The 15,136-nt window shown below is 37.5% G+C and overlaps 1 protein-coding gene across 1 annotated transcript in view; it reads left to right on the top strand.

Moving 5' to 3' along the window:
• The window catches only part of htra1a (HtrA serine peptidase 1a), a 38,523-nt gene extending 27,134 nt beyond the window's left edge, over window positions 1-11,389 (top strand). Inside the window, exons 4-9 of the mRNA XM_038296102.1 lie at window positions 5,966-6,160; window positions 6,239-6,271; window positions 6,353-6,467; window positions 7,355-7,412; window positions 7,572-7,667; window positions 10,751-11,389. Coding sequence (XP_038152030.1) covers window positions 5,966-6,160; window positions 6,239-6,271; window positions 6,353-6,467; window positions 7,355-7,412; window positions 7,572-7,667; window positions 10,751-10,919 — 666 coding nt within the window. The 3' untranslated portion in view covers window positions 10,920-11,389. The remainder of the gene's footprint in view (window positions 1-5,965; window positions 6,161-6,238; window positions 6,272-6,352; window positions 6,468-7,354; window positions 7,413-7,571; window positions 7,668-10,750) is intronic.
• The last annotated feature ends 3,747 nt before the right edge of the window (window positions 11,390-15,136 follow it).

Raw genomic sequence — 15,136 nt, 5'->3', positions numbered from 1 at the left:
GACAGTACAATACACAACAAGTGGAAATGTAGTCAAAGAGAGTAGAAAGGTTAATGCCACTAGCCAAAAAAGGCTCTGTGGTCCATTGAAAACAGAAGCTTTATCACCGTTTTTTTGTGTGGTGAAGTTAGACACTTAAAATGCTAAAACAATGAATCTGGTTTTTGGCCTTTTGTAAAGGATATAAAACTATTCCTAGAAACTATTTTGGACTTTTACAATAAATCCGCATTAACACTGTTAAAGAACACAATCTAACTTTATAACTCACATTTTCTTCATTTCCCTTTTTATGTTTGTCATTTTTCTTTTCTGTGACTCCCTCTCTTCTCTACTTTAAGAAGTGATTAATTAGTCTGTGACAGGTTCTTATGCTGTTGATTCTGAATGGAGCTCATTGCATTTGGTCTGTGCCAAGCATGGGCGTAATTTAGGGGGGTACTCAGGGACAGGTGCCCTGCACTTTTTCTGTCCAAAAACACTGTTATGCTACAGTACAAGGCTGTCAAGCAGTAGGACCAAGCGGAAAACTGCCACTCAAGCTGAAGCCCACTCTCCTGATTTTAGGCTGCCCACAAGCTCCTGATTGGCTCTCAGTCTTTTCTTGGGTGATTGGATTTTTCAACTGTCAATCCTAAAAATGTAACAAACATTTGATGCATTGCTGATTTAGGGTTGTGATTGGATGGTTATAGGTTATAGTAGATATTTAAACGGTCCACAAGGGTTGTAATATCATATATTAATTTACACTTATCTTTGAATTGAGGACATTACCTGTGTGTTTGTGTATGTGTTTAGTAATTAGGCATGCATCATGAAACATCCTTAAAACTAAATTTTTAAGTTGCATTTAAAGAAATGTGTAACACTGCTCCAACACTGCTCTATAAAGCAGCATATCCACCTCATTATCCTCCTCATTATAAAGCTCTCAGTAATCTTTTCAAAAAATATTAGTTTGAGTAAAAGGGCTGATAGCCTAAATTAGATATATTATTGTTACTTATTATTATCAAAAAGGAAAAAATACAATATATGAGTGTGATTTTTTACATCCAAACTCATAATTCATCTAAAACTGTGTTTTAAATCAACAAACATGTCATGAATTTGGATGTTGAATCCCAAATTGTCCATAAAAAACAGTCAAACAAAAAAATTAAACACTCAGCAATAGAAACCTAGAAGAAGTAGAAAACATGATGAACTGATTTGAGTTTTATGAAAAATTACTTGACCCCCCAACAAACCCAAACACGCATCTAAAATCTAAATTTCCTTGGTGCCAAGTTACGCACATGTAGAGGAGCTCAACCATGGGTTGTATTGACCATCAAAACAGGTATAAAACTTTGTCTTAATGAATGCCTGGTAAAAACAAGCAGTGGCAGAGAGCTTCTGTTTGGATTTGGTCTTTTTTTTGGCAATTTTTACAATTACAAAAAAGCCAAAATTTCAGAGAATAATGCAAAAGAACATAAACAGAAGTTTAATTGAAGGGGTTTTATTGTATTGTTAGGATATCTGTCATTTAGGCACAACACTAATTGTCTAGAATGGAGTATGCCTAATGTAGCTTTTTAATATACTTTAATAATACATTTGCTGACATATTTATGGCTATTATTTTTTTTCTAGTGGTTTAGCACAGATGGTCAGTCATTCATAATGTGGAATTTAAAGACAGGTTATGTTAGAGTGAACTAAGCTACAGCAGCCTCCAGTAAGGTTAAGATTAATATGAAATAAAATCACAAAGCTATATATATCAAAGAGTTTATACTTGTTCCACCTAACATTGACTATACACTATTTATTTTATTCCCTGACATCAAAGTCTCTTCCTAATCTCTTTCCACTGAAGTCCTTTTCTTAACCCCTGTTTGTTCCCGGGCTTAAGTAAATCAAAGCCCAGAGCTCTATCATACAACTAAACATTGATTTTCTGCAGTTTTGAGGTTCAGTGAAATGACATCAGCCTCCTGAGCATGACGAGAAGTTGCTTTTTTTATTTACCTATTCAGTTTATTTTCTCCTGACTTTATATCCTTTATAGTTCCCATAGCTGAAAGCATACACCCTAAGGTCACCAGCTCTTAGAGACTAAGCACTTTCTGAAAGATGTAAACAAATTGTGTAAAGGAGAAATGAACCACATTTGCTGTCTCCCTGAAGTTTCCTCCTAGGAAAACAAACAGTTCAGCCATCATCTCCTCTCGTTATTGTGATCTCTGCAGCTTGAGAATTCTGTGGTGTCTGGCCAGAAATGAGACACCCTTTACTCCCCTTTGGGCTTTTATTGCAAGGCTATAACCACATAAGGGACCCAGACATATGTTTGCTCTTAGAAAGTCCAAGAACCTCCTCAACAACATATGGAACCCATAGTGGTTTCCTCAATGGTGTCAGCAAGGATATAGTTTCACCCAATACAAAGCCATCAACTACTCTGTGAAGTAAAACCAACCTTTAGGGCTTACTTAAAGTTCCAGTTCATCTTCTTATAAGTATAATGTTTTTTCCTTGTAACTGTACTAAGCTTGCACAAACAGGCATGCATACAGACCTATAGTATGTGTGTCTCAAAGACATCAGAAAACAGATGCACATATTTTCTCTTAATCTCCCTTTTTCCTTCCTTCAGCCTGATCTTCTGATCTTTAAGTGGATGTGTTTTGCAGGAGCGTGCTGGATCCTGTCCCATTTTATCTTAAATAGGTTAGCCCCAACTTCAGAACTCAGCAGATAAAACCCTGTATCTTACTTCACTTAGGATTTTTCTTTAAGGTAGAACTCTAACAATTTGTTTTTTTCCTTGTAGTCAATGAAAGAAACATATTGTTGTATATACAGTTTAATGGTTAAACAATTTGGATTATGTCCTGATTATGCTCTTGTGTTCTGACTGTTTATGTAAGCCGTGCCACGTTTTCGGTTTTTAGCACATGACTTACCCTGGCTGGTCTAAGTGAGTCTCTTGAGCTTAAGCTGACTAGTGGATAGGGAGACATTTTCCATCAAGAATTTCTGGTAGAGACTAGAACTAGTGGTTTAGTCAATCACACTGCCACCACCATGTTGGAGGGTAGATGTGAAGCTCTATTCCTGAAAGGCTGTGTTGGTTTTAACTTTATTTTTTTTCCGTACACAAATAAATTGCACAGAACTCTCAGGTATCCTCAAGATGTTTAGGTTGTTGGGTTTTTTTTCTGGAAATTTGAGGCGTCTTTTTGTTTTTTTATTCTCCCCAGTGGTTCTCATCTTGGTACTCCCATCTATGTCAGTTTTTCCCACTATCTTTCCGTCTTATTGGTGAGTTCTAAACATAGACCCTGGGATGAATGTAAATACTATGGTTGCATTTTTACCTCCATTGTGATGTCTAAGTATTTGGAATTATGCTTTTGTAATAATTTCAGCCACCCTAAAGGTTGTGCACCAATGGTCTTCCATTTGTTAATTTGTTTCCCTCTATGCAAAGTCCTAAAGACTTATGACAGCTTACAGAATTACTTTTTGCACATTTTCAAATATTGCCAGATTGGTTTGATTATTTTTTCTATCTTTAAAGAAAACTGTATTATGTATGATCTTCGGATATCTTAATATCTGGTTGAAGCTTTCCTTTTTTTATTGCATGTCTATTAATTAACACTTTCCAATCGCTGGAAATTCTACAAATTCATTTACAATTTCTTCAAAAACATGCATCAACATGAATCAAATAAAACTGAGAGGTGGATTTTTCTAGTATCCTCGCCCCACAGTTGTGTGGTTTTGTGGTAGTGCCTTTACCTAGGCCCCTTCCTTTAAGTGCAGCAACAGGGAAGCACCAGGGCTTCATCTGAAATAGCAGAGTGAGTCACCCGGGTGGCCAGGACTCATGGCCTTGCATGCCCAGATGATTTTCCACAAGTCATTTCAGATCATTGCCTTGTAAAAATCTCTAAGTTATATTTAGGCTATAGTATCTTTTGAAACACAAAGATGTTGTGCAGGTTTAGCTTACTTTGCAGTCTAATACGCACTAAATCTGCTTGTCAGCCAGCTCCTGCCTTTTCCACTCTTATATCTATGATTTTTCAGAATGTAGTGTGACTTTGCGTGGGTAATTCCATACCTCTGCAAGCCACAAACAGTTTGCATTTATTCAACGCTTCACATCCTACTGAGAAGGACCCAATTCAAGCTAGCAACAGTCACCATGACACCACCAGTATCATGAGGTGTTATGAGAACCATGCTAGCTGGATCCTGAATATCTTGGCTATGACCAACATTCACCTGACATGTTCACTCAGATATTTGTGTTTGTTCTTGCCTCTTCTCTCCATCTGTTATTTCACTCATGAGAAAAGGTTGTTTGGGCAGTGTGTTTTCTGGCTAGGGTTTACAGTTTTGTATTTGCATCCAGGCAAACTAGCAAATGTGAAACTGAAGCTGTGACCTTGCAAAATAATAAATATGATATATGTCTTTATGCTTTGGGTTACTGCAAAACAAGATAGTACCAGATTATCCAGCTACTATAAGATCTTTCATCTGCCTAAATCTACTGATTTGGTGCAAAATTCACCTCTCTGTTGTTTTTCATTGACTTCACTTAAACCATAAACGTCATTACTATGTTTCATTCATTGTAAATAAATATATATTCAGTTAATATTTAACGAAATAAAAGCGATTTTTGCAACAATAATACTGAGCATATTTGTAAAGGTTCACACGACTGGGAATTTCTTGAATAGTAGGCATTTGCCCACGTAGATTTGTATCATTTAACTGCATGGGATTGTGGGCTGATTGAGTTCCAGATAACTTGGACATGCAACTAATTCATAATTTTTAAGTAATGTGTTTGGTTTGACTTTGGTCTGCCAAGCAGACAAGATTTAAATTAGAGAATCAAGCTATTGCTGCAAATTGAAAACAATTTCCTTATTGTGCCATTAAGGGAAAACCTCTGTGTTCTGATTCCACTGCTCTGTGAAATATTCATTATTCGGACCCACTTGGAAACTTTAATATGCTAGCCAGATTTAACTTGTTAGCCAACAAGTATGCTTCTAATTGTGCTTATTTACACCTTAGCTACAGTTTGTTTGGCATGAATGTCAGTTCTCCCCATGGTGCCGAGGGAGTAATTTTTTTGTGTGGGAGCACAGCCCTGCAGCACTGTGTGGGTTGTGTTTAGACGATTTGTGGTTTAGCTGTAATTATTCAAACTGTCCACTCATAAAACACATGATCATGGGAAGTCTGAGGCGCACCAGAGGGACTGCGGTGTCCATGCAACAAGATTCAGATTTTCTTTTAGATCTCTGCTTTTTACAAAATGCCTTTTCCTTTACTGTTTTTCTTAAAGCTGGGGTTTGGATATTAAAAGATGTTGAATAATGGGCTCTTAGTTTTGGTCACAAAGAGCAAATGTTGCCAGCAGTGTTGAACACATTTAAATGAGTTTATGAGTGGTGCTAAGCTTTTGAAAAACCATCCACTTAAAGATGTTGTTGTTTACAGGACAGACTCAAAGTGAGCGCAGCGTTTCCTGGCGTCAGACAGAAAATATGTCAACTGAGAGGCTTTTAGGAGAAACCTTAGCCTTTTTCTGCTGTGCGTTGTTTGTATGTGTGGGGATATTTGAACCATCCTTTCTACACCTTTTTGACAGATCTGATTAGTTTTTTAGCTCACTATATATTAAAATAATACTTCAATAATATTTCCTGTATTGCTTTAAAATCAGAGTGTCAGGGGCTTTAAATGATAGGTTGGAATTAATCCAAACTACTTTGTTTAAATCTTTCTAAATCTCTTCCCACAACATCCCATTATTCTCCTGTAAAACAACATCCTGAATCAGCTGATATTTCCATTGATGCAACTAGCATGGTTATCAATCACTAATTTTCAGATCCAAACAACAACTACAATGGAATCGTTATGTCTTTACTGTTTGCAGACTAAACTTCCTGTACTGCTGTTGGGCCATTCATCTGATCTGAGGCCGGGGGAGTTTGTTGTCGCCATCGGCAGCCCGTTTTCCCTGCAGAACACAGTCACTACAGGTATCGTCAGCACCACCCAGCGAGGAGGCAGAGAGCTTGGTCTTCGTAACTCCGACATGGACTACATTCAGACGGATGCTATTATCAATGTAAATATTAAAGGATAGCTTTTTTTATGTTTTCCCCATATAAGCACTTTTTAAAAAGCTGTTACTTTTGATTCACAGTATGGTAACTCTGGAGGGCCTCTGGTTAATCTGGTAAGCCACTTATTTTTTGTATTTGTAGCACATAACCAGTTTTTCACACACGAGCTATTGAAAATCCTTGACTTTTTTTAGGATGGAGAAGTGATCGGGATCAACACGCTGAAAGTGACTGCTGGCATTTCCTTCGCCATTCCCTCAGACAAGATCCGACAGTTTTTGGCGGAGTCATATGACAGGCAGTCCAGAGGTACGAGCCCCCACTATAACACATCAACAAACTTTCTTTGATCCCTCAATCAACAACATTAAATGCTGATGTTTAAAAAAAAAAGAAGCTGAAGAGCGGAAAATGAAATCTTTATGGTGAAGCTATTAATTAATAAAATTTTTATTGGTTAAGTTCAAATCAAGTAACATTTTAACTCTAGGACACGTTTTCCAGGAACCAGAGATGTTCTCTCGGGCATTTTTCCAGATTGGAAATGGTAAAAAAAAAAATTATTTGTTGGGCTAAAAACAGGCTGGGTATACTTTAAATACATGGGTATACTATAAGCAAATGGCTCTGGTAGTGCTAACCTGATCCTCAATGATTTAGCTCATTGGAATATAAGGCAACCATTCCAAATTGGTTACATTTTTTACCATTAGGTTTTATTTTAACCATTAATTCATTGGACATCGATTTCTGTGCTGAAAAGTTTAAGAAGCAAGGCATATACTAAAGCATGCGTGTGAGATGCTCATTTCCTTTGATGGAATTCCGTTCATGTACTTTTATTTTATTTTGATGAAATGAAAAAAATCAGATATAATGGTTGCTGAAAACCAGTTTGTAAACTCAAGTCAGAGCTCATATTTATCGTTCCTCTGCCTAAAATATGGTGAAGGCAGAAGGTCTGTATACATTACATAACTTAAAAGCATTATTGTGGAAACTGAAAGGCTTTATTCTATGAAAGGAATTGTTGCAGATTAATATTGATTTTTGGAACAAATTTTGTTAGGCGTTAATAATCCATATTTTTTGTTTATTTATACCAGTGTTATTGTGCAATAAAAAACATACCATTTTAAAGAAGATAATCACACCAAAGTGATCTGTCAATCTTCTTCTGTGATGCCCATTTATAGGAAGAGCAGATGCCAAAAAGAAATATATTGGAGTGAGGATGATGACTCTCACGCCAACGTAAGTCTCCGCAGTTGTGTGTTATTGTTTTTTTCTCTGGCATATATTCAAAGTATGCTAAGTGTTTGAATAAAACTCGAGTGAATTTATCAAAAAACTGTTTGAAAGCTGTAAAAGATCGATTGTGGTGAAATTTTCCTTCCACTTCTCTTCCTTCAGGTTAGCCAAGGAACTGAAAACTCGACATCGGGACTTCCCTGACATCACCTCAGGAGCCTATGTGATGGAGGTTATTGCAAAAACCCCAGCTGCAATGTAAGAAAGACCTTTTTGTTCCAGTAGATTTGAATAAATTTACTCAGTACTTTACGGGACCTTTACCAGAATACACTTCTGTTAATTCCCACCAAAAGTATCTTGTCTCTCTCAGGTCACTAACTTTTAACTGTTCAAATAGGAAATAGTCTAGTTTTAACTTGCCTTTCTTAATTTCATAGCTGTACTTAAACAGATAAATATACCCTACCACCCACAGTTACTGGGATGTAACTTCATTATGTACTCTAACATGCCTGAAGCCGCTGCATAACACTCCCCCTCCTCCCACTCGCCCTGCCCATTTGTAGCAACTTCTACCACTGCTCCAGCAGAGTGGGGCACGGGAGACGCTGAGGTCAGCTGTTTCCTTCAAACCTCATGCTGGGAGGTTACTGGTTGCACTGTGGTTTTCTTGCGCCTGTTCCTCAGCCCACGATGGAGCAGCCCCTCTCCTTTGAGACCTTGTCGGAGTTTACCCAATGCCTAAATCATGCAGATTTCTGTAGAACAACAGTTCTGTGGTTCCTTTTATATTCAAGTTTACTTTTCTAGCCTGCAGCTTTGGTGCTTTTGATGTTGATCTGTGTTTTGTTGGCTTGTGGTATTTAGAAACTTGAATGGGATGTGGACAGCTTCCCATTCGCTTGCAGCTGCTGAAAGTAATGAGTGCATATGTGTTGCTACTAATAAAAAATGGGATGTAAGAGTAAAGTGTAGCTGTTATTAAGGGTATTAAAGCCCTGTTTAAGTTTTCAGCAGATGGGTATCGGACCTATCCCAAAGGGATAAGGCTTAAAGGCAGACTCACCACTGGCCATGAGATTACATCTGTTATTTGCACTGGAAATGCCTTGGTATTCCCAGTCCCAGAAGAACTGAACCATTTAAATTGGAGAGGGGGGACATCTGACAATCTTTAATTTGAATCCTGCCCCTGAAACTGATTGTCAGATAAGCAGCTGGGACATGAAGAAATTAGAGTAATGGTACTGACAGAAACTTTAAGGTTCTGTCTAGTTGTCCACCTTTTATTTCCTTACATGTATTTTCTTAATTTGATGTGATAAAAAAATGGATTTAGGTGTAATCAATGAGTAAAACCTGAGATATGCAATCCAGTAAAATGATAAGAAAGAAGGCAGCCATCTACAAACAAAATGATAACTGACTTGATTTGCCAGCACTGGCTACATTATCACATGTAAAGACATCATTGTTCTGTTAAAGGTGTCCTGTGTTACAGGAAAAGGAGATAACATTCAAATTCCAGACCTGTTTGTCTCTTTTTTGGGAATTTTGTTTAACATACAAAATAGTGCATCATTTTGAAGTCTAAGAATTTTGGAACATGATTTGTGAACCTTATTTAAACACAAATATGAAAAAAGTGTTCTCTTAATATATATCTATAGTCCCTGTTACCCTTATGCCTTTGGATAAACTTCAGTGGAGTCATCATTCTTGAGAAATGACATATATAGCAAAAAGAGCCCACTTGTGTGTAACACAACCTCAATATTTCTGCAGAGGTTCTGTCAAAGTCCCAGGCATTTATTAAACCAGGCAGAGCGGTTGTGGACTAACAACTACCAACCCATCAAGACATGGCCTACTACCTTCTCTATTATACTATGATTAGATGAGATCAAAATCAAACAATTTTGACCTACAATTGTCCTAACAGAGACAGGAAATCTGAACAAGGTTGCAAATAAAGTTAAATAAAGGAAACTATTGTAGGAAAACCTGCCATCATGGTGCTAAACATGAAGCCAAAGTTACAGTGGAATGATGACAAGACGTGAAAGCTGCTATTCAGATGCTGTCCATGCAAGCTGACTAAACATTACTTTGCAGAGAAGAATGGGCATTAAATTCAATCTTTATGTCAGCAAAGCATGTCGAGTCAAAGGTGTTTTGGTTAGTACTGAAACTATTACAAGCATTAATGGTGATTAATCAATTATTTAAATAATTGTCAACTAATTTAGTAATCAATCAATCATTAAATGGAGTAGAGAAACCATTTTGCATTTAAGATAAAAAATATTTTTCTTCTGTCAACATGCTATATCCAGAACTCCTCAAGTAGAAAAGTTTTAGTTTAGTTATATTTTATAAAAAGTCTGCTTTAAGGAACCTGCTTTCCGATTATGAATCGATTAATCGAGAAAAATAATCTACAGATTAATCGATTTGCAAAAAATAGTAAGTTGCAGCGCTAATTTCAACTTAAATTACTTCCAAAGTATAAACTTGGGGAGGATCTAGAGAAATACTTGTTAAACCTTTTAGATTTTTTTAATGTATGGAAAAATTAAAAAGCAATGTATCTCTTTACTTCCACCACTGTTATTTTGGGTGAAGGATTTGACTCTACGAGTAATGAGGCCACAGTTAGTACTAGTGTTGCGCCAATGCCATTTTTTGGCCCCGATACCGATACCAGATACCTGGCTGTGCAGAATCGGTACCATAAGGATACTATCTGTTTGAAATTGATGTGTGTGTATATATGAAGAGCTCCATACTACTTGGATGCAAAATAATTGCCATCATGGCTTTGTCAAGCTGCTCCCTACCTTTGTGAAGAAAGAAATAGACTAATACAAAGTGAATCCAGTAGAACTTTTTATTGCCTACCTGGAATGGGTGACAATAGTTGAATAAACTTTCTGCTCTCAAAATGGTATCTGTGCCCTATTTGTTGGTACTAACTAATTCCAATACCACCATTTTAGTGCAGTATCTGGGCCCTGTCCGATACTGGTATTGGTATCGATGCAATCAGTGCAAATTAGTACCAAAGCCTTTTGAAAATGGCTTGGAACTAGGTCTGGTGGCTCTTATATGTTTCATCTTTTTTGTGTCCTGTAATTTTGTCTCCTGAAATAACAGAAAATGAAGGTGAGATGAAACAGTAATACAGTAATACACCTTTTTGGCTGGTAGCATGTTCGCCTCAGCCATGGCTTTACCCAACAAAATAACAAATCACCCAACCCAGAATACCTGTCCTGTATATCAAGTATTTGTTTCTTCCAGAAAAGAAGTCTAAATCCCTATATCTTTTCCTTTAGTGGTGGACTCAAAGAACATGATGTCATCATCTCCATCAACGGCCAGAGGATTTTAACAGCGACTGATGTAAGCGCTGCCATCAAGAGCGATGCCACCTTGAAAGTGGTTGTACGCCGTGGCAACGAGGACGCCATCCTCACTGTTGTTCCAGTAGAGATTGATCCTTGACCCTTCATATATTGGGGTTAGGTTTAACTTATCATTCAGAGGACCTTATGTAGAAGGGATCTTCAGCTTACCTGCCGACTTGTGGCTAAAGGCCTAGCGGCACCACGCATCCAGAGAAACTCCTGGCTTTGCCTTGAAAGGAACGACCGTACTGACGCTCTAAAAGCAGCGCTGTTCTTTGTTTATCTGTGTGTGTCTTCACTTTTAGCCCTTATTTTTTTTTTTTTATAAATGCTACTACTGTTTGAACAGAAACATAAAGCCTTGATTATCATCTTATTATTTGTCGTTTTCATATGGACTTAAGCTCAGTCGGATCCTCTGCTTTTTTTAAAGTAGAAACTCACTGAGCAGATCTGATTTGTATAATTTTTGTTAGCCTCCTTTTTTTAAGTACTGTAGAATGTTTTTTGGTAATTATGTGATGTATACTGAGGAGAAAATAAAGGGTTTACCAACATTTGTTTTGACATTTTGTATGCTGACTATCTCATTTTTCCTTCACATTTCTTTTCAGTAGGTTTTAAAAACACCCTCTTTTTGGATGTATCAATATTATCTTTGTGTGCGTGCCGAGTTTTGGGTTACCTCCGCTCATGCAATTGTGCACACAGAAAGGGGGCTTGGAGCCAATAGGGGTCTGGTTTGAATTTGTTTTTATTGCCTTCATATGGGCTTGATAGCACTCTGGTGCGATTGTTGGTCCAGGGACTGTGCAGACTGAACCCAGAGACAGGGGTGCGAGCCAACTGGAGATCTGACCCAACATGAAGTGGCCCCAGATTAGGGCTTTATATACATATATGCAGTGGTGCTGTGAAGGAGATTTACTTATTTTATCAATTTAGTAAAGATGACAAAGTTCACCTTGTGAGAACTAAAAAGATGCAACTGGTTTTATAAACATAAACGTCTAGACAAAACAAGTTTTTTGGTATACTTTATTTAGCTCCATCATCAGTTATATTTATGCATTATGTGCTGCATCTGCTCTAAAAAGAAAGCAAAACCTCAAATACCATTTCAACGGCTCTTGCTTTTTTCTTTTTTTTGCATTTTTTTTGGCTTGTTTCCTGCTATTCATATTTGACTTGCAGAGCATGTCTCTAATAACCACTTTATGTTTATTCTGCCTTCCCTTCTGCCATTTCCTGCCACCACATTTATTATAGAGCAGCTTTACGGTAATGCACAGAAACACACATGCCTGCATGATAAATGATCAAATATGTTTGAGCACAATTTAGTTCGACATGTGTTTGGTTAACTTTTATGATACCGCTTGGGATCTGTGTTTAGATCTGGACACAGATGTGAAAAGAGAAATTAAAGCAAAACTGAGAAAGCAAGATTAACTAGTGCTGCTAGTGCCACCTTCTGGTTCTTTTTCAGAGTTGCATTTCTCTAATTGACCAAGCTCTTTGCTAATGCCTTGCAAATATTTAACTCAAAGGGTCTTTCTTGCTGTTTTTAGTTTCTTTACAGTTTCCTGTTGGACATATTCTGGAATCATTTAGTCAAAGGTTTCATAACACTTAAAGATTACAGCACAAATACATACAACTGGGCTCAGCTGGGAAGTTTGCCTCTTAATGATGTCATGACTGCACAACTGCCAAAATCTGAGTTCATAACAGTCATGCTGGGCATGGCTGTATTACCTCACCTCCTCTGGGCCCTGCATTGGACTGACAGTTTCTACACAAGCCCAAAATCTTAAAAACATTGAAAAATGTGAGACTTCATATGAGTGCAGTGTTATTGATTCAACTTTAACTCATAAAGTTATTGTCATCCATTTGCCAGCTGAAAAAATGTATGTAATTTATTAGGTAATGGCCTGTTTGTCTCTGTTCAGACACCTGCTTTCCTCTACAAAATGCCTCACTTATTTGGTGATGATTACTCAGGAGGAAACATTCCTCTGAAGTTTTTATTAATTTTGATATGGTAGTGTGGGTATTACGGTAGTATCGTGCAGTCAATGCTGATTAGTCAGATGCATACCCATAATGATCAATATGATATTTAGCTTGTCCTCTTCAGGCAACTAGCAGCTGAAATACAATGCCTTGTAATTTTCTGCCTTGTCATTTGTGCTAACAGACAAATGGGTGGCTAGTGAGTGTATGTTGATACCATCTTGGGCAAAACAAACTGCTTGATGTAAAGAACCCAAACTTTCTCGTGGGAAATTTTCTTTCTTGTTTTATGTTTTATTTTGTTCTTTGAAGCTGAGACCAGTCACTTCCACAGAGACCTCAGTGGTCTGAAGGAAATGATGTCTGTCTATGTTGAGTGATGTTCTTTTTATTGTTGATAAAGTTGTGACCACTTTTCCCTGCAGACTTAATATATCCCCTTTTACTTACATCATACCCTACATGACCCCCTGCTGCCAAAGTTGTCAGAGCAGTTTGAAGGGTTCTGAACAGTAAGTATAGCAAGTTTTCAACACTAATCCTTGGTTCCTTAGAGAACAAGTTGGAAACTGCAGTTAGTGCTATCTTTACATTGTATTGTGTATCTTATACAGATATTAAAATACTTCGAGTGAACATACCTATTTTAACGAATCCTGTCTATAGAGAATATTTCCTTAAATACCTGTTTAATTTGGGTAATTTCTAAGTTTGATCATGCTGTTTTATGATTCTCTGTTTCTTAAAATAATGGGATTAAATCTTTATCCGTCAGGGTTGCAGTGAGGCTTGTGCCTATTTCCAGCAGTCTATACACAGGGCATTCCTTGGACAGGTTGCTGGGCAACAGACAGAAGCACAACCATGAACGCAAACATTTACACCTAAAGATAACCTAACTGTTATGTTCTTGGCACTGATGACTGGCTTAATTAGTCACTCCTTTCCCCTGTCTAACTCTGCCAGGTTTTTCATCATCTTCATCTGATCCACCTGCTCTTGCCTCTACTTAAGGAGCTTGCATCCAGTCATCAAGTCGAGATTATTCTTGTTCTCTCTAGACAGTGTTGAGAGTGTTTTTAGGTTCCTTGGTGTTTCTGATTTCCTGATCCTGACCTGTTCTGCCTCTAAACCACTTAGCCTGCCTGTTCCCTTCTGAACGGTTTGCCTGAACTCTCTTTGGACTCCTGGATCTCTGAGCCTGCCTGTTGCTGTTCTGATCTGTTTGCCTGACCTGTCTTCGGACTCCTGGATCTCTGAGCCTTCCTGTTCTGATCTGTCTTGCTTGAATACTGGGTCTTTCTGTTCTAAATCTTGACACTAACAGCCATGTTTTTGAACTCGTAATGGAAGCCAGAGTACCCAGAGAGAACCCAAGCATGCACAAGAAGAACTTGAAAACTCCATGCAGAAAGACCTGACTTTAGTCAAGAATTAAACCCATTTACCACTTTTACCACTGTTGCAAGGCAACATATATATTTATATAGAGCTTTTTTCAAGTAAGGAAACTTTATTAAAGCACTTTACACATTGAAGCAAAAGCTGCTCTGGGGCTCACTGACAGAAGCGTGGCTGCCACCATCAGTAGGCAATGCAGGTGAAGTGTCTTGCTTAAGGACACAAAGACACCGAAAGCGGGAGCTGGGGCTTGAACCGACAACCCTCTGTTTTTTTTTCTACTTTTAGCTTTTAAAATGATTACATTTTTTCTGTGCTATCTCTAACTTGTTCTAAATTTCCGTCAGCTTTGAGTCCAAATATGCTTGTCCAGCCTCCATAATCAGACTCCTGGGCTTGTAAATTTAACCTTAATATTTCATCCACCTTATGCAATCTTCAGATCATTTAAATAATCATTTAAATTATTTATTTGCCTTTTAAACTGTTTATTTTTAAAGGGAAAAAAAAGCTAGACCACCAAGCATTTGACAAATATCAGAAAAGCATTCTATAACAAAAAGCAGCCATTGTAATGTATGTGGGGAAAAAAGAAAACATTTGGGCATTTGCATATTATACTGCATAAGTTCACTTTTCTGTTTTAGTTAGTGGAGGTTATTTTGTTGAAAGCAAATTCTACTTTATTTTATTATATTATGATGTAAAATTTCAAGAAGACCTGTAATGTTTGTATTTGATGGTCTCAATTTTTGAGTTAACAAGCGCTATCATTTAGCGCCCCCTATCGTGTATTTAGACATTCCGCTTAACCAATCAGAGACGCTGACACAGCCTCACAGCGCTTCCATGCGCTCTTGTTGCTGATTGGTTGTTTCCCTTTTGACTAACCAG

This window comes from Cyprinodon tularosa, unplaced genomic scaffold (assembly GCF_016077235.1).
Source record: "Cyprinodon tularosa strain WSP-4 unplaced genomic scaffold, ASM1607723v1 ctg368, whole genome shotgun sequence".
NCBI classification, from domain to species: Eukaryota; Metazoa; Chordata; class Actinopteri; order Cyprinodontiformes; family Cyprinodontidae; genus Cyprinodon; species Cyprinodon tularosa.
The sequence above is the reverse complement of the archived record's forward strand: the minus strand, read 5'-3'. Positions and strand labels throughout refer to the sequence as shown.